The following is an 18329-nucleotide window of genomic DNA, read 5'->3' on the forward strand; positions in this document are numbered from 1 at the left end:
CAAGGATAAACAACTCCACAGCAAAGACAAGCCCTTGACCACCCCCTTGGAGCAGCGTTTCCCTCACTTTTAAAAACTAAGTCCATTCTTTCCTTTCTGGAAGAGGGAACAATCCTACCCCCTTTGAGCCCCAGCATATGATGTTAAAGGCCTGGCCTCCCCATATTACTTCCTCTTTCCTGAAAGTATTTACAATAGTTAACACTGACCTTTACAATATCATCATTGGCAACTAGGAAGTGAATGGGGCAGTTCACACCTCAGCACTATCATTTCAGGCTCTCTGCAAACTCAGGCAGACATTACTACACTAGTTACACATGGATCACATTTTCAAGGTTCTTTCTGCAGCCACTATTGCTAGATTATTCTTTAAACATGAAAACAGAGAATAGAGAACAGCTGTCTGCTCAGCCCAACTAGTCCTTCATGCTCCTCCACCCCTGGAGGGCACGCACATTTCAGGAAACACTGCTGTGGCCAAACTATTGCCTCCTTGTCTGTAACTGGTTGATTCTGTATACACAGCCCCAAACTGCATTGGCTATTTTTTATTTTTTTGCTCATCACACTACAAATTCATGTCTCATTACGATCATCCCTTCCCCTTTTGTACTTTACTGATGTTTAGAATTCTCCCCCTACTCGCTAACTAGAGTAGCCCACATGCCCTCCCACCACCATCACCACCCCCCTCAGCGTTACAGAGCTAGATTGTTGGTGATCTTTACTGTCGTCAGTGAGCACCTGTATGTGTATAGCTCTATTGAACTCAATAGGATTTCATATGTGGTGGTATTTCCCAATATAAAGGGTGAACCTAGCCCATTGTTCTTTTCTACCAACATTTTCCACTTCTTCAACCCCTTCTACTATGTTTCTGTCCTGGCTCATATTAGCAGCTCCTCCCAATCTGGTATCATTTGCAAATTTTTGAAGCAAATATTAAAATAGGCAACTGACAAGGATTTGTTCTTACTTGCAGGTTTACTCCAGTAGGGGGAGCATCTGCATCAGGGAAATCTATGTCAAAGTAATTAACACCAGGGCACACCACTAATGTAGACACTGCACCAGTGCAAAATGTGGTTTGTGCCCATGTGACTTACCTGGTTTTTACAATGTAGCTCCACCACTGCAAAAAGGAAAACAGTACAGACAGGGCCTAGGATAAATACATCTGAAAGAATTAGGACAACTACTTGTCAAATAAGGTCACCCAGCAGAAAAAAACTGAAATCATCCTCCAGTCCAACACTTTCCCCATCTCCCTCCTGGAGGAGGATTTCCGGTAAACAGTGTATGAGACTCCCTTAGTGGGCTCACCCTACCACTTTATGCAACAGGCAATAGCAGAAGGTGCAAGGCAGAAAATTCAGTTCCAGATATTATGGAAAGGCAATAGCCTCTCGCTATTTCTGATTACAACCAACTTTCATTAGAGAGCTTTATTTTACCACCCCTCCAAATTTAACTTGGAAAATTAAGTTTAGCTGAAGATTTACTCTGAAGGTAGAAGAATTTCAGAAAGCTTTTAAGAAAAATCAAAATTATGAGTCATAGGTTAAGCGTTATCTGCATTTGAAATTGACTTCTACACAGTGCTTGTCTCCCACTAACCCAAAAATAGCTTGTTAAAGCCTCTTTAAACCTTCCATGTAGTTACGGCTCACTGAAAGCTTGTGTGTTAGCTACATTTAAGAGGAATAGTTAAGCAAAACTATTGATTTTTTTCATGCAAATACTTTGGGGCCCAATCCAGCTCTCACTAATTTCAATAGAAGCATATTCAGGAACGGTCTGTGCATGAGGCATGGTGCCCTCTATTGGCTGATTATTTTCAGGTCAGAAAAGAAAGAAGTGCTAACAAGTGACAGCTAACAGATCTTTAACTCAAGTGGTAAATGCCTCGGTTATTACAGTAGTTATTCCGGGGTCTGGTTTATTACGGAAAGGTGGAAGCCTGCTCATAGGTTACAACTACAGCCCCATTTTACGGCAAATTATGTTTCACCCTTGGAATTCCACTAATGAAAAATGCTTTCAAATGTTGCCAGCTTAAGTCTCACTGTCAATTAGAATTTAATTGGGTAAACACTTTGAGATTAAAATTAAAATGGCTTTCTGAAATGTTTAGTGTCTAATGCTGTGTCCCTTTTGCTGCCCACTAACATCAAATTTATGCTACAAAATTTGAAATATCAGTGGGTTTTAATACAGGTTCTTGCATGGGCCCGTATTCAAGGCTGAGAATAACAGAATATCATGAAATTGTCATGACTTGAAATCAGTGAAACCAGTGGAGGAAAAAACATGATGGAGAATATTTATCATCAACCTCCAAACTGGCCAGGAACAGAGCTTAAGGAACTTTGCAAAGGTTAGATGTGAAATTTGTAGCAGAACCTGGAATAGATTAAATTGTGAGGTGGTAAATCCATGTGTTCTATGCACTAGATTGGAATGCCTGAGGCAAATGGCTTCACATCTCTGTACTCAGTCCATCTTTACAATCAGGCTACCATTTCTTCCCCACTTTTGAGAACTGAAGCAGCACAATGTGAGGGCAAACATTATTAGCTGCCTCATTTTTCAGAGAAGGCAATCTGAAGGTAATTAACTGGTTAGCTGTGGAAATGAGAATTGTATGTTCTAGTCCTAACACAAGTCAGGCCTGAGGGACATTCACAGATGCACCATTCCACCTACTCACGCCTATGTTATAAGCCCTTCCGGTCTACTGGGCAAGTAGACCCCAAAAACTTAAAGATATGATAAACCCTCAGAGCACGTCTTAGAATTACCCAGACAAGTTGGGTGCAACTGTACACAATGTGCGGCGTCCATAATTTCCTTATAGAATCCTTCCTTCAAACATCCCCAACACCTAGAAAGAACACCACATGAAAGAGAGCACCCTTGCATCTTTATTACACACCCTCTTTCAGAAGGCCTTTTCGAATGTTTCTTACCTACCTTACTGGCCATTATAATCCTCCCTCATAACACGTCTTCTCGCGATCTGGATTATGGTGTAAAACTATTGCATTATAATTGTTTTAGGCGTTGCACCTGCAAAGGGCTCTCTGAAGAGTCCCACTGAAGTGAATGGGGCTCCACACTAGCATAAGGTAAACGCATAGATCCCTTTGCAGGATCAGAGCCTTCTATATTGGATGTATGGAACTTGCTAGGGAAAACAGAACTTTCTTCCTTTGACTTCTTGTCCTGAATTCATCACATGACCAGAGACTTGACGTTAATATAGTTAAACAGATCAAAATTCACCTGGCTTCATATTGCAGAGATTCCCCCTGAAGAGAAGTAAAACTAAGTTAATAAAATGATAACAACCTAATGTTAAAACAAATGATTAGACACTGAAGACAGGAATGCTACCAACCTTAAAAAAAAGTAAAGACCAATCTTCTTGCTTCATTTCTTTCAATCAGAGGTCATTTGCTTACACAAAGTCTTGGCAGCAGGTGTCCACATCCTGTGTTAAATTTACTAGCAGTAACCATTTACATTTTAACAGCCTGGTTAATGTAAGCACGATTAAGCGTTACCTTTTCTATTTAAAAGTGCAGTGAACTAGAATACACGCTCTACCTTCTTAGTTTTCTGTTCCTTAAAGGAATTATTTGACTAAAGCTAACATAATTTGCATGTGTGAAGTTACAATCACATTCAGTACCTCACAGCAATCCAGCAAATAAGGATTTGCCAGCATACCATGATTCCTTATGATATTGTGAATATTAATATTTAAAACAAAGGCCCATACTGTGGAATCTTGAAGAATACTAAGTTTTCTAGCTTGAGTATCACTTAAACAGTGCTTTTTAATAACTGCTTCTCAGCTGAAAAGATGGGCTCTCACTTACAGTACTTATGACCCAGGGACCTACAGGAACATGTATAGAAAGAGGGCCCAAACTGAATTCTAGCACTATTATAAAGGGTACCTAATGCTCTGCTAATAAAGGAACTACGCACAAACATTACAGTGTATATAAAATTCTACTTACAATAATATTTTTAAAACAGAAGTGGAATGGAAAAGTGAAGAGAACTTCTATTTGTAGGTGGCACACCATCTCCACTTCCAACTTAAAACATTCCTCAAAGGTCACTTGGTGTTTTGTCGTTTCAGAAGGTCTGTACAGTCTGGACAACAGCATCCACTGATCAGATTTTATTTAGTGTCTCAGAGTTTTGTCAATTTCAACCAGAAAGTATGAGCAATGACTATTTTACCAATGCACACATATCTGCATAGCTCTTTGCTGTATCTGAGGTAAATAGCCTTCAGATTTGGGGGCACAAAGATCTTTCTAAATGACGTCAAGACATTTTTAAAAGCTCATGTTTCTAAGCAAGCAGTGAATCTTTATACACCAGGGTTACTGACAAAGGAAAGACCATTTCTGCTGTCACAAGCTCTGAAACTGGGCCATTTCAGAACACTGACATTCAAATCTGACAAAACAGAAAGACAGTGGGTAAAATGACTTGTAAACACCAAGAATAGCTGAAAGCAGACTCGATAACTCAATGAATTGGAATGACTTCACAGTGACAACTTCTACTTCAAAAGAGGCTTCTCTGTCGTGAAATCTCTAAGGCTTGACCAAAAGAAATGTATGTCTGTCAACATGGTTAGTGCAACTTTTATTTAAGAAGTCAGCTTCAAGAATAGAGTCTAACAAATAAAGAGGGAATCCAGTGTCATCTTACAGCTTCTGAACGGTTTCCAAACCTGATCCAAAGCGCATACATTGAATCAGTTTACACTGGGGATAATTTGTTGCTATGTGATCTAGTACCAAGAATCTTGTAGTTGGGATGAAAACTGCACCTGTTTTGTTTAGAGGTGGTGGTGGTGATGTCAAAAGTTCATACAGAGATAATTCAATGTTATATTAAAGGGAAGAAAAATACTTGTTTTGAAAAATAAATGAACACCTTATGGCATTGGAAGTCCTGCTGTATGGTAGCCTAGTACTTTTGTACACCAGTAAGTATATCGTTGAATCTAAGAAGTATTTTGTTTGAACATAAACAAGTGTTAAAAATAGGCATTCAAAAGTCCAGGTGATGGTAATCTTGCTGAAGAGTTAGATGTATAGCATTAAATATGTGAACAGCAGAATCCTTGGCACCTTGTTCTCTATTGGTGACTTTGGCGATCCCACAATTTGGGAAAAGCACAAAGTTATTTTTCATCAAGACTGAAGCCACAAAGACAGTAAGAAATGCCCTTTGTAATTTAGAACTTTCCTTCCTATTATTTACCTCGTGTGCCAAATGGTTGCAGCTTTCCGTGAGGACTGTTTGGCATATTAGGGATGACTTTCTTCTTTAAAGAGATATTGTAGCAGGAGAAATAATTTACACTTTTTGGCAACAAAAGCTAAGCCATTCCTGTTCAGTCACTCAACATCTCTTTACTGTAGCCAATTGAAATCTCCTGGAGTTACCCATCCTTTGATTTAAGCGGCGCTACTAGCTGCTAACATTGACCAATTTTGGTGCACTTATTGCTGTAGCAGGTCATTTCAGTTTTAAACAGGAGACCTAACTGTTTAGGGCATCTCAGCCCCTCAGTACAGTCACACAATTCCCATTAGCCCTCACGGAAGTCACATATATGAACTATGGGACATGACAGACCCCTTAAGGCTATATGGCTGACCAGAAGAAACAGAGCAACAACAAAAAAACCCACCTCAAATGAATATCCAACTAAAATTTGCTCCCATTTTTTAAAAATTCACCCCAATTGAATTCACACTTTTACTCAGGCTCTCAAATACCCACCCCTCTAATTTCTGAGATGTAAGCAGCTTCCCCATGCTTTCTTGAAGAAAATCAAGTCACTTCGCTCCATAGACCATAAAGAAAAAAACACTAATAAAGGACAAACTTTTTCACAGTTAACTATAAATAAAAGTGCATTCAGTGTTCAAGTCGGGTGTATCGTTTGAGCAAGTCGTACAACCACATTTGGCACAGTCATCTTTTAAAGGCTCTGCGTGGGTCCCTCCCATTATTTACTGCTGTTAGAAGGGGCTGAATATTATTAGATGCTGGGATCGGTGGATTTACAGGTCCTCGTCCATTGGCTCTCCCAGTACCTGCATAGGAGTGGGCATGATTGTAGGCCAATGGGAATCCACTGGATTCAGGTCCCGTTTGCAAACCATTTCCTAAAAAGACAGTAAAATGTTATCACAAGTTCCACACTTTGACATCACTGCTCTTCTGTGCAAACAGCCTTCGCATTCTGCATGGCTACTACATAACGAAGTAACACTGAGCTTTAAGATGGGGAGCAAAGTCGGGAGACCTCAGAACTCCAAATCACAGCCAGTTTTTTCCAAGAGTAGCTCCACAGCAATGACTGAAGCAAGAAGGCCGCAGGCCATTCGTGCTGCTATGATGTGGCATTGCATTCTCGGAGGGAGGGACGGAGGGAAATAACACCAGTCTGACAGGCAAAGTTGGATTCCGATGCTTCCACTCACATGCACTCACCTATAGCTGACACATACCAGATAGTCCACAGCAGCAAGGACAGAAAAGCCAGAGAGGAAAGAGAAGAAGGAAAACAGCCAGTATAGGATGCATCACGCCCCGCCCCACCAAACACACACACACACACACACACACACACACACACACACACACACACACACACACACACACACACACACACACACACACACACAGAGAGAACAGTCTTGTGTGAATCTGCTGTAGGGAGTGACAGCTGGTACCATGCTTGGGACAAAACACATGAAGGCTGAGAAGGCAAAAACAGTATGGAAAGTGGGGAAGGAAAAGAGGGGGAGGGAATTAAAGATTGCACAGAAGCAGGAAGAAGGATAATGAGGATCAAAGAAGGAAGCAGGTCTCAAAAGATAAGCGCGAATGCAATGGAATCAGAACAGTCCACCACCCAAAATGACTGGGTCACGAGTAGGTGGCTAACCAGCAATTAGTCTGACAGAAGACTTGCCCCACCCTGGTATTAAGGCAACAAAAAAAATTGGCTTCAGAGTACCACCCTTATTTGCTCAGCAGAAGTTTTTATACTTGAAGGAGCAGAAAGGACTCAAAGAAGTGAAATGGGAGAAGTGAAAATCTATTCCCAAAGAGGAAACTGACCGACACTGAGAAACGTCACTGGTTTTGTCAATTGTATCAGTCTGAGCTCAGACAATTTGTTGCCAGCAACAACTCTTGGATACACAACACTAGGTTTTGATTATCGTATGCATCCATTATGCAACCCCAGGACAAAGGTGTGAGTGAACTTTACACGCACTCCGAAACCTCTGAACCATTTTCTTATTGAAACATAATTGCTTTCAGTACAGTGTTGCCACAAAACTATACTTACACGCTAATCTTCCTATTGCATAAGAGTTCAGGTCTCTACCATCCTTCCATTTAGGAAGTAACCCGCCAGGAAACGTGAGACTATTTGGAGTCGGCACTTAAGGCCAGAAGGGACCACCAGATTATCTCGTCTGACCTCCTGCATATCCCACGCCACCAACCCCGCCCAGCATCCACATACTGAACCCAACTGAAAGTTCACTGTGGAGCAGCCCAAGATTAGGACTAATTACCTCCGGTTAAGTATTAAATGCAACACTAAAACCGTGTCTGGTTTAGGTCTGCCCCTTTCGTTCAATAAGCAGCAGTGGGTTGAAAGCCGAGAGTGGAATTTTCAGAAGTACCCACATGACTTAGGAGCACGAGTCACATTAACAAAGTCAGTGTGCTCTTACGTGACTTAGGCACCTACGAAAAGTCCTGCCTGAATAATTACTAGTAGTGCCAATCCTGAACACATTTATGATGGAAATATTGGTTTGAATAAAGTTACTTATGTGCAAAAGTGCTTGCAGGATTTGGCCCTAGCTCAATGCCAGAACTCCACATTTGCCCCTAGAAGGTAAAACCCCTACATTTCTCAACACTGAAAAAACAATAATGAATCTAAGGGTTTAAAGTGTTTCTCATCCTTTCACTTCCACAAAATAAAACAAAAACTTACCCACTGGCCCGAAAGTATAAGTACCCAAATTACTTGATGAAGAACTATTATTCTGTTCACCCTGTGCCTTCAGAGAAATATAAAGAGAAAAAATATGGGTCAGACACAGAAACTTCTTTGTGTTACAGAGAGGAATTGAATTTGTTGCACATGTTTTTGTACCGGCTACACAGGAGATCCCCTCACCACTCTCCTACAGTTATTTACCACATCATTGCCATTCTTCTATATGCTTCCTTGAGCACCATTTTAAAAGCCAGAAATCTTACCACCTCCTAGCCTGAAGTACTCAGATCAAAGACTATTTTATGCAAGAGAACCCCAGGAAGTTTAACATACCAGCTTGTTGTGCTGCCCAAGGTGGTCTGAGTTGGGCTCACTGAAGTTTGGCACTTCCGAGTATACCATACAAAACCTGAAAAGAAAACAAGAGTGTGAGGAGAGCAACAGAACAGTTTTTCATAAGGAGTTAGGAGAGAAATCTTCAGTATTTCCAAAGGGAATGGACACTTTGTACCTTCACACTACTAAGACGTCAGTAAATCAGGCTCCAATCCTACAAAGGGAGCCCCTCCACAGCACAAGTGACCAGCATGGCTCTTTGATTCTTTTGAAGGATCGGGGCCCAAGATGTAAAGTTTCCTTGCTCAGGCTATTTCAGTCAAGCAACCAGAACACCTGGTATGCCTGCCTAGCATCCTATTAACATTAAAGGGAAGTTCAAGAACCTCAGGGGGATATTAAAATTCATATAATCCTTTTCCAAATAGTGACACCGAGTGAGCGAATAGACCTATTGACTACTGCATGTAAACTGGGGGGGAGGGGGAGACGAAGAGGAGAGACTGGGATCATAAAACTTTGTAAGGTAAAATTGCTGTCCCTTAAACCGGCAGCTGGTCCAGATCCCCTGCTGTGGGCCAGAATTTAAAAAAGTCAAGATAAAGGATTTCACCTTAATCCAACCCTTTCATAGAGCAACCCCATTCAAAAGTTGTACAGAGACGCCGAATCATTTGGCCTGAAAGGAAATCTCTAGTATATTCCTTTGCGTCACACCTAGCTGGATTTTGTTATTCTTGAACCATCCAGTAGATGGGGTGTCAAATCCTCAAACCTCTAAGGTTTTGGGGGTACGGGCTGTCTTTGTATTCAGTATTTGTACAGTACCTAGCATAACGGGGCCCTGAACTATGACTTGGGCTCTGAGATGTTTCGATAATACAAGGAAACCCTCTCGAGTGGGGACATTTCAGAATTATTCGTCTAATTAGAAAGAAATAGGTACTTCATCAAGTATTTTTCTGGCTACATCTTAAGCTTGTCACTTGCATTTGTTCTTGTTGAATAAGGAATAGCTGATCTCTTGCTTCTTTACAGCATCCTTTAACAGTCTGAAAGAGTGATGCTTGCTCCTGTCTCGAATTCTCTTCACCTTTCTTTATCATCACGTTGCTCATCTGAGCTCTCGCCAATTTGACACAGGACTTAAAATTAGGCCCCAAAATAAACAGATTATTCAAAGTGAGGCCTAAGCAAGCAGAGCAGAATAATCGCCTGGCTCATTTTACACACTATACTCCTATCATTACGACCCACAGGACAGCTAGGAGGGAGGCTGAGAGGATGATCCCTTTAGCACAACAGGGTGGAACTCATTATCACCGCAGTGCGTGTAAGCTCACATTGCAGCTGCCTGTACTGTACCTAGCCTGTGGATAAATAGAGGATTCCAAGTTTTCAATGCTGCAAGTCCTTGAACACGAGTATGTGCTAACTCAAGAAGAGAGGTTTTATACCAGGAACTTGTCTGTTCTGTAAAACCGTCGGTAGATTGTACCTACAGAGAATGGTAGCCCAAGTCCAGTAGATACCCCACTTACAAGCATACTCCAGTGAAACAGGCCCACAGCCTACTGCTCTTTGCCACAAACAGCCATATAACCACTGACAGGAGCAAGCAACCTACAGGCCTCTGTTGAAGCGGAGACTGATAACAGAAATAAATCTCCATTTTGCTTCTTTTTTTCCATTAAATCCTCCTGATAAGACCCACACTAGTTTACACTTCCCATGACCCACTGTCAAGGACAATGCTTGACCAAGTACAACAGACGCGTACAAAGCATGATACTTACTCCCCAATTTTCTGTAGCTCGCCTCCTCTTCCTGTGTAAAGCGTCAGGCATCCTTTCCACAGAGACGCATACCTAGCCAAAAGAGTACCAATAACGTATAAAGCGCCAGAAAAGGATAAGCAGAATATTCTCTGCTAACCAATAGGGAACATTAACATTGAAAGAGATTTTGAAGAACTAAACCTGTCTAGTGGATGTTCTGTACCAGCAGAAAGAGAGTGGCTAGAATTCCCAGACTAAAATTCTCAGATTCCCTAAGATTATTTTACTCTAGAAGTTTCTAGTTACGAATGTATTTTCTGCTTCTACAAACAGCTGTTGGAAGCCCTATTAATTTGTTTGGGTCTTCAAAAGAGGCTAACAGCCACATCACACTAGCATCAAGTCTGTCACAGCTATACCACTTCGGACAGGCCTTTCTGCTAGCCAAGTGCCATCCTTCCTGTCAGGCAGAAGGCAGATACACTTTTTCCAGGACCACTGTCCACATCACCTCGCTGCCCAGCCAACTGATTGACATACACAGTGTTACTTATGCAGAATACCAGAGTGTTAATTCTGCAAGAGGGGAACCAGAGTGGATTTGCCTCTGTTTCATTGTAGAAAACAAGACACAATGAATGTGTTAGACAACATTCAACGGGTCAAGAAGAAAAACCAACTGCTTAATTTTTAGGAGAAGAGCAGTTATCAGATATAGTAGGTAGCAGCAAAATATACATTTACCCTTGAGATTCAAGTGATATGCAGAAATAAAATGCAATCATTTTCAGTATGTAGAAATACACGCTTGGAGATAGCAGGAGGTTACCTTAGTCCAACTTGGCCGTTTATAGTAGCATTTGATTTCGGGGACTGAAATTAAGTGATGTAGAAATAAAGACAAGCAGCTCAATTGTACTGAATGTACATGATAGAAAAGTTACAAGGTTTGCAAAAGAGAGGCACAAATAAACAGAGGAAGAACTCGAACAAAAAAGAGGACGGATGGACTTCTCGCTAAAACACTAGACTGGGACCGGTTCCATCCCCAGCCCTGCCATAGACATCCTTTGTGACTGTGGCCAAGTCACTTAATCTTTCTGTGCTTTTACCTCCCCAGTCTCAGCCATGGGACATTGTAGTACAAATATAATAAAATAGAAAAATATCACTTCCTCCTGTATTCAGCACACAAAATGAAATCTCAATTTAAAAATGTAAGCGCTCTATTCCCTCAAACATAGTATTCAACCATCTCTAAATAAGGTGCAATAGCAGTGGCCTTGCACTTAACATGTCGCCTTTTGCTTGGAACAAGATCCCTTTTATGCTGAATTTAATGGCTGGGCAGGTTTGTCTCATAACATGAAGGGAAAGAAGTGCTAAGCTAAAGGGATATCAATCTCACATATACAATATACAGGAGAAAAACCCAAGACACTGAAGGATAACAACTTCACAGAATTTCCAACACCATAGGTTTTTTTCCATTAACACAAGTTTTCATTTTCAGTTCATAAAATGAGAGATGTTGGCCATAAAACACCAAACTGAACATAGAAACTTAAGTGTTTAGAATTCTGAAATATTAGCTGCTACATCATCCTGCCCATGAACAACTAACAATAGGGAACACATGGGATAATGTCTGTTAATGCAATGGAATCCCTCTAGACTTGGAATTCAGCATAGAAAGAAAGAAACGGCAGTTTTTGTACACAGAAATAGTGCCTAGCTAAGGATAACTATTTTTAACAGTGACCAAACTGAAGAAATCAGATTACCCCATATATGTGAAATTTACATACACTGCAACAGCAATGTCACTCCAATTAATCCTGAGTTAAGTACAGAAGTGGAAACTATGCTGGGACACAGTAGACAGTTCTCAGTGCAGCTTGTACACCAGTATAAAGTGAAAGAGGATACGTTGTAAAATAAGGGCCAAATCTTTGCACCTGCCATTCAAATCTATTGTCTTCCAAGAATGTGCATTGGTGCAAATGAGGACATAATTTGGTCCTAAATAAGTAAAATTGATGCTATTTCATGGCTTTTTATCTTGCAATAGAGGTTCTTGTTTTTCCATAGTATGGACCACATCAGTACAGATTATCTTGTGAGCCATCTGTCATCCCATTCACTCCCCCAGAGAACACTGTGGCAACTATAATAAATTATTTACAAAGAAATGGATATTAACAGTAACAACCAACACTAATAACTTGGTTTTATATAGTATAGGCAGAAGATTTTTGAGGCGGTCTACGTAAAGTTTAGCAAAGATAACTGTAATCTTCAAGGATTCTGAAAACACATTGGACATCAACTCTCAAATTTTTAAACAGATGTCATTTGACCCCTAAACTAATAATGAAGATTTACTTCAGACTTTTCTATAAAGTAAATCAGAACAAGTATAACTGCAGAAATTCTGATGGGGATATTCATTTGTTTTCATCCCCAACACAGGAATTACTTTAAAAAAAATCAACCACTATGCCACTAACAGTGACTCCATTGTAGAAACATTCTCAATTTTTATAACTATTGAGTAAAGGAGTTTGTTTATGTGTTTTTAAACAATCCCTGAAAATTTTAAACCAAAATACTTGTGTGTGTTGGGCTGCCAAATGAGAGTAAGAAAGTGAAATTGACTAAGAAGAGAAATGAAAGTGACTAGTTTCTTGGATTGTATAAGAGAAGTGGAGACTAAGAGGTTAAAAGTAGTTTTAAACTGTTTCAGTTTTATAATTTAGTGTCAGTGGGAGCATAATGTAAAACTTGAAAATATATAACCCGGCAGTGCCTAGGGTGACCAGACAGCAAATGTGAAAAATCGGGACCGGGGGGAGGGAGGGGTGGTAATAGGAGACTATATAAGAAAAAGACCCAAAAATCAGGACTGTCCCTGGGACATCTGGTCACCCTAGCAGTGCCCCATTATATTGTAGACATTACACATGAACAAAATACTGTATTTTATAACAACACTAATATATATTTTTTTTTACTAACTTCTACTCCCAGTTTTCCTGTCATTTCCATAAAATCCACTGTGAAGCAGACTACTTTCTCAGTGTTGCTTAAAGATAATTATCTCCTCCATTCTCTATGAGCACAGTGCTACAGAAGAAAAGTGTTAAAATAAGAACATGGCTTTGATTTCACTCTCTGAATCCCTATCCTGAATGTACAGATCAAGACAACTTTGTCATCGCCCCAAAACAGAAGTGAAACTTAAAAAAAGCACAGTAAAGCTCTTAAACACCAGATTCCCATCTGAACAGCATCTAGTGAAATACAGACACGTTACTGAGATGCAGACAGAGTGGTCTACAAATCCCATCAATGCGTGTGATAGGTTTGAGCGTTGGGGGGAGGGGAGGCAAGGAGAGATCCGGAAGTTTTAATTTGATGATAGATCACAGGCTGCTGCCAGTGCGTCAAGGAAGCAGTCCAAAAAAGGCAAGCGTGTCAAGTTGCTTCTTTCACAGAGGAAGTCAAAGGCTATTTAGAATTCAAACCCTTTTCTTTAGTAACAGAGAAGATTTTTCCACATTCATTACAGTTCCAAAGTAAAGACACTGATCCTTCAGATCTTATCCACCCCACTGTCAAGTACAGAAATGGTTAACAACAAGATCATTGAGCAACCAGTTATTTAAATAGCCAACAGCAAGGCGAGGCTGAGCTAAGCCGTATCCTGTCCCTACCTCATACATACCCTTTGGTCAATCGAATAATGTCCCCTGGCTGTATGAGACTTCCGATTTCATCCCACACTGAAATTGTGATGCTGCCAGTTTTGTCTGCAACTTTACACGATCTCACCTCATGTCCATCTTTGGTTTTGGTAACTCGTCCTGTATGGGGAATTTAAAATAAAAAATAAAACTTACAAACTGGAAGAATTCGTGCTGTCTGAAAATGGAAAAAAAAAAATAAGTTTAGCTGTTTTGGAGAGTTATTCCCCAAGTGTAATGGACCCTTTATACTAATAAGATCAAGAGGCAAGATCATTAAAACAACATAAACAGAAACAATCTCCAGCACAGGATAAATGGAGTTAAACTAATTTCATGATGGAATTCTCTCCCTTGCCCAGTTGCCTGAATGAAAGATCTTTTTTTAAAATAAGATCGTAACAAGGGAGGAAAGGAGGCTTCCGCACTGCATGGGAGCTGATCTTGCTCCCCCTGAAAGTGTGACCACGTGTCGGGAATCAGCCCAGCACAAATGTACTCTCTCCAACCCTAGAAGGGAGAGGAAACGGGGGAGGAGGGAAGAGACATGGTTCAGAGGGACCCACTTACCGATTTCCAGCACAATAAAGACGACATTTAAGTTTTTCAGTCCGGGTTTTATGTCTTTTATAAAGTGGTATGTGTCGTTTGCCATGCTCATGCTGCTGCTTAGGAAGAGGACACAGATGCTGGGGCAGACTGAGCAGGACAAAGCATCCCTCAGGAGAGGAAGGGAGTCAGGGTGACCAGCCCAGGGTTGGGGTGTGTGTGTGTACACTTGGGGGGCAGCTATCAACCCAAATTAACAGACAGCAGGAGCACTCGGAGGAGCCTTTTACAGCTCGAAGGGGAAGGCGATGGGATGAGGCTGGGCACTGTGATTTTCAAGCACGGAGACTGATCAGCTGCAGCTGCTGCCCCCACTGGTGAAAGCCAGGGGCAGCCCTGTCTTCTCGTCCCCCTTCTCACTGCACCGAGCCCCAGCACTCTCCCCGCCTGCTATTATGTTACAACAGCTCGGCAGTCGGCAAGTGCTCCCCAGTCCCCTGCGTGCCAACCAGCTCGTCCTGCTCAGGAGGGCACCCTCCGTCCACAACACACGCCCCACCCAGCCTTCAGCTGCAACCCAAATGAAGCATGTGCGCTACTGCGCCTGCCTTTTTATAGCCAGGCGGGCGGGCCCATCTCCCTCATCCCGCGGGGTCCGAACAAAGGGAAACGGGGATGGGGACAGGACAGAGCCAATCACACGGAGCCTTAGCCTAATTCGAGCCGTCTGCTCGGGGCTACAGCGGTCGCGGCTCCCCCGACCCTCTCTCCGGGACACATGCATTGAGGAAGCGGGGGAAGTGTGTGGAATGGAAGCGGCCGTGGAACGCGGAGCCATCAGAATGGAACTCAGTGTGAGTAAGTGCTCCGTGCGAGTTGCTGATTGGCTGGGCTGGGTTCTTTTGTCCTCTGACCTGGAACGTTCGTATTTTACTGCGTCTCTCCCTCGCCCCTTTGGAGTGGATTCCAGCCTATTCCGCCCAGGACAGTTGAGACAACAGAGACATCCTGTGTCTCTCGCTCCTTCGGGAGGGGTCACAAGCCGGGGGTCTGCCCCTAGTATTTTACAGACACACACACGCTAGCCTGTGCTGGCTGAGCCCCGTGAACGTGACTGGCAGAAAGGAGGGGGGAGGGAGTGAGGAAATGATCGATTTGTTTCCATCTTTTTAAAAAAAATGCTTTCACCACAACCAAAAATAGAGCAGCAGCATTTAGCAAAGTGACTGCTGCAAATGTTCCTACTTTTAATTCTGAAGAATAATCCACATTGAGTAAACAAAAAGTATAGCACAAGATCAGCTGGTGTCATTTCCAGAGTGGTGAAGGGAGTGCAAGAGTGTCCGGGGTTATTATTTTAGTAGGAGACTTGGCACAGTCTTGTTAATTGCAAAGGTAAATATTTACTTGTCAGGCATATTTTGATGAGCTGCAGAGGTAAATCATCTATGCTAAAGCCAATCCAAAGAGGGTGTGAACTACTGAAAACAGGAAAATCACCTTAACTCTGTTTACACAAGACCCTGTGTTGTATTCCATGGCAATCTGGACCTCAGTCCTATGGCTAAGGATGAGTTATTGGATTCTGTAGCAAACTGCAGCTATGGACTTGTGCAACAATGGGGCCCTGGACATCATGCTCGTCCTTTCTCGTCTCTCCATTATGCTGGGACTGAACTGTGTGTGTGTGTGTTTCTCCCCAGGTGTGGGTTTTTAATGTAATTTGTTGCTTTTTTTTTTTTTTTTTTAAACTGGAAGGGACCTTGAAAGGTCATCGAGTCCAGCCCCCTGCCTTCACTAGCAGGACCAAGTACTGATTTTTGCCCCAGATCCCTAAATGGCCCCCTCAAGGATTGAACTCACAACCCTGTGTTTAGCAGGCTAATGCTCAAACCAATGAGCTATCCCTCCCCCTTTAAGTTAGAAACCTTTTGTTCCTAGACTTTCTAAATTAGAGATACATTTTTAAAAAGCAGGTGAAAATGCCTCTGTTATGGGCATACATTAAGAAGTCTGATTTTAATTGTCTGAGAATATGAAGTCTGATCTTAAATCTCTCACCTAAGCACTGTGGGACTCCTAGGTTCTCAAGAGGGGATGGGAGAGCAATGGGGTTATATGACACCCCCGGTTACCAGTGGTATATGACACTCCTGGCACTTCACAATACCCAGTGTGCAGTGATGCATCTGGGGCAAGCAGCCAGTGGACATATGGGAATGAAGGTGTACCAGATGCCAAGCGCAATGGGTTGAAGCCATTAGTCCCAAAAAGATAAACCTAGTCTTGTTAAGCTCTCAAAGGACCCTGCACCATGTCAGGGGGCTCCCAAGGGGAAAAGGTGCTGAGTAATCTGGGCTATAAGCTAGGCCGTACCCTGGGTGAGGGCAGTTACTCTAAGGTGAGGGTGGCCACCTCAGCCAAGTACAAGGGCCCGCTAGCTGTCAAGGTAGTGGATCGGCACCGGGCCCCCCCCGACTTTGTACACAAGTTTCTGCCACGGGAGCTCTCCATCCTGCGGATGATCCGGCATCCTCACATTGTACGGATCTTTGAGTTCATCGAGGTCTGCAATGGGAAACTCTACATCGTGATGGAAGCAGCGTCCACGGATCTGCTCCAGCTGGTGCAGCAGCTGGGGAGACTACCTTGTGTCCCCGAGGCCCGGGACATCTTTGGACAGATCGTGGGTGCTGTGCGCTACCTGCATGACCGGAACCTGGTGCACCGGGACCTCAAGTGTGAGAACGTCTTGCTCACCTCTGATGGCCGCCGGGCAAAGCTCACTGACTTTGGCTTTAGCAAAGAGGCACGTGGCTACCCAGACCTGAGCACTACCTACTGCGGATCAGCTGCCTATGCCTCCCCCGAGGTGCTGCTGGGCATTCCCTACGACGCCAAGAAGTATGACATATGGAGCTTGGGGGTGGTGCTCTATGTGATGGTGACTGGCTGCATGCCCTTTGACGACACCCACGTCCTCAGCATGCCCCGTCGCCAGAAGAAGGGGGTTCTCTACCCTGATGGTCTTCCTCCTCTGCCTGAGCCCTGCAAAACCCTCATCACCCAGCTGCTCCAGTTCAGCCCAGCCTCCCGGCCTGGGGTGGGACATGTGGCCAAGAACTGCTGGCTGAAAGGGGATGTCTAAAAAGAAGCAGCTTTTCCACTCTAGTACCACATGGTCCAGCTGAGACACTAACTGTGCGGAGCTCCAGCAAGAGCGGTTTTGATCATGTGGACCAGTTGGCTGGAGATTTACGAAAAAACTGACCACATGAAGCTGCTGAGGGTAATTAACTGAGCAACAACCATGTGGTGTTGCTGACAAGGAGGGATTTAAATGGATAGCAATCACACCGAGTTCTCAGCTGTGGATGGACTCTGAGCACATGGAGCATTGAAGTGCTGCCTGCTACGTGTGTGTAGTACAGCCCCTGGGCAGTATGTAGCAAACTGCACTCCTGCCAGCTAGCTGTCTTGGACATTTCAGCAGAGTCCATTGTGCTCAGAGATGCAGGTAGCTGGAAAGAGACACTATTTGCCTGCAACCTCCATGACTGTGCAATAAACTCTGTCTGTCCTTTGCTGCTGCCTCCCAGTGCTGGTCTCTGCTTCCTGCCCAGCCATCCAGGACAGGGTCCAGTATGAGTCACATTAGCATTTATGGAAGGAACACTGCAAGGAGTGTGTGGGTGGGTTCACCTTAACCCTTTTAACCCTTCTCCCTTCGGTCTAATTCTTATTCCATCTATGCTCTAATCTCCTTTCTTTTGGAACTAAAGCTGGATCTAAATAGCCTTCTGCTTTGAAGAGGTTCAAAACCAAACCTGGATCCCAAGCCAG

General features: G+C 42.9%; 2 protein-coding genes across 2 annotated transcripts; one reads left to right on the top strand and one right to left on the bottom strand.

Moving 5' to 3' along the window:
• Positions 1-4657: 4657 nt before the first annotated feature.
• NABP1 (nucleic acid binding protein 1) lies at positions 4658-15043 on the bottom strand. The gene is made up of 6 exons (XM_054044794.1): positions 14508-15043; positions 13919-14057; positions 10210-10281; positions 8411-8486; positions 8072-8138; positions 4658-6212 (listed from the first exon to the last, which is right to left on the bottom strand). The coding sequence occupies exons 1-6, from the start codon at positions 14596-14598 to the stop codon at positions 6019-6021; spliced, it is 639 nt and encodes a 212-aa protein (XP_053900769.1). The 5' UTR covers positions 14599-15043; the 3' UTR covers positions 4658-6018.
• A 1705-nt stretch (positions 15044-16748) lies between these two features.
• LOC128845780 (testis-specific serine/threonine-protein kinase 6-like) lies at positions 16749-18071 on the top strand. The gene has a single exon (XM_054044793.1). It carries the CDS (start codon positions 16801-16803, stop codon positions 17632-17634), a length of 834 nt encoding a protein of 277 aa, XP_053900768.1. The 5' UTR covers positions 16749-16800; the 3' UTR covers positions 17635-18071.
• Positions 18072-18329: the final 258 nt, after the last annotated feature.

Source organism: Malaclemys terrapin, chromosome 11 (assembly GCF_027887155.1).
Source record: "Malaclemys terrapin pileata isolate rMalTer1 chromosome 11, rMalTer1.hap1, whole genome shotgun sequence".
Classification (NCBI taxonomy): domain Eukaryota; kingdom Metazoa; phylum Chordata; order Testudines; family Emydidae; genus Malaclemys; species Malaclemys terrapin.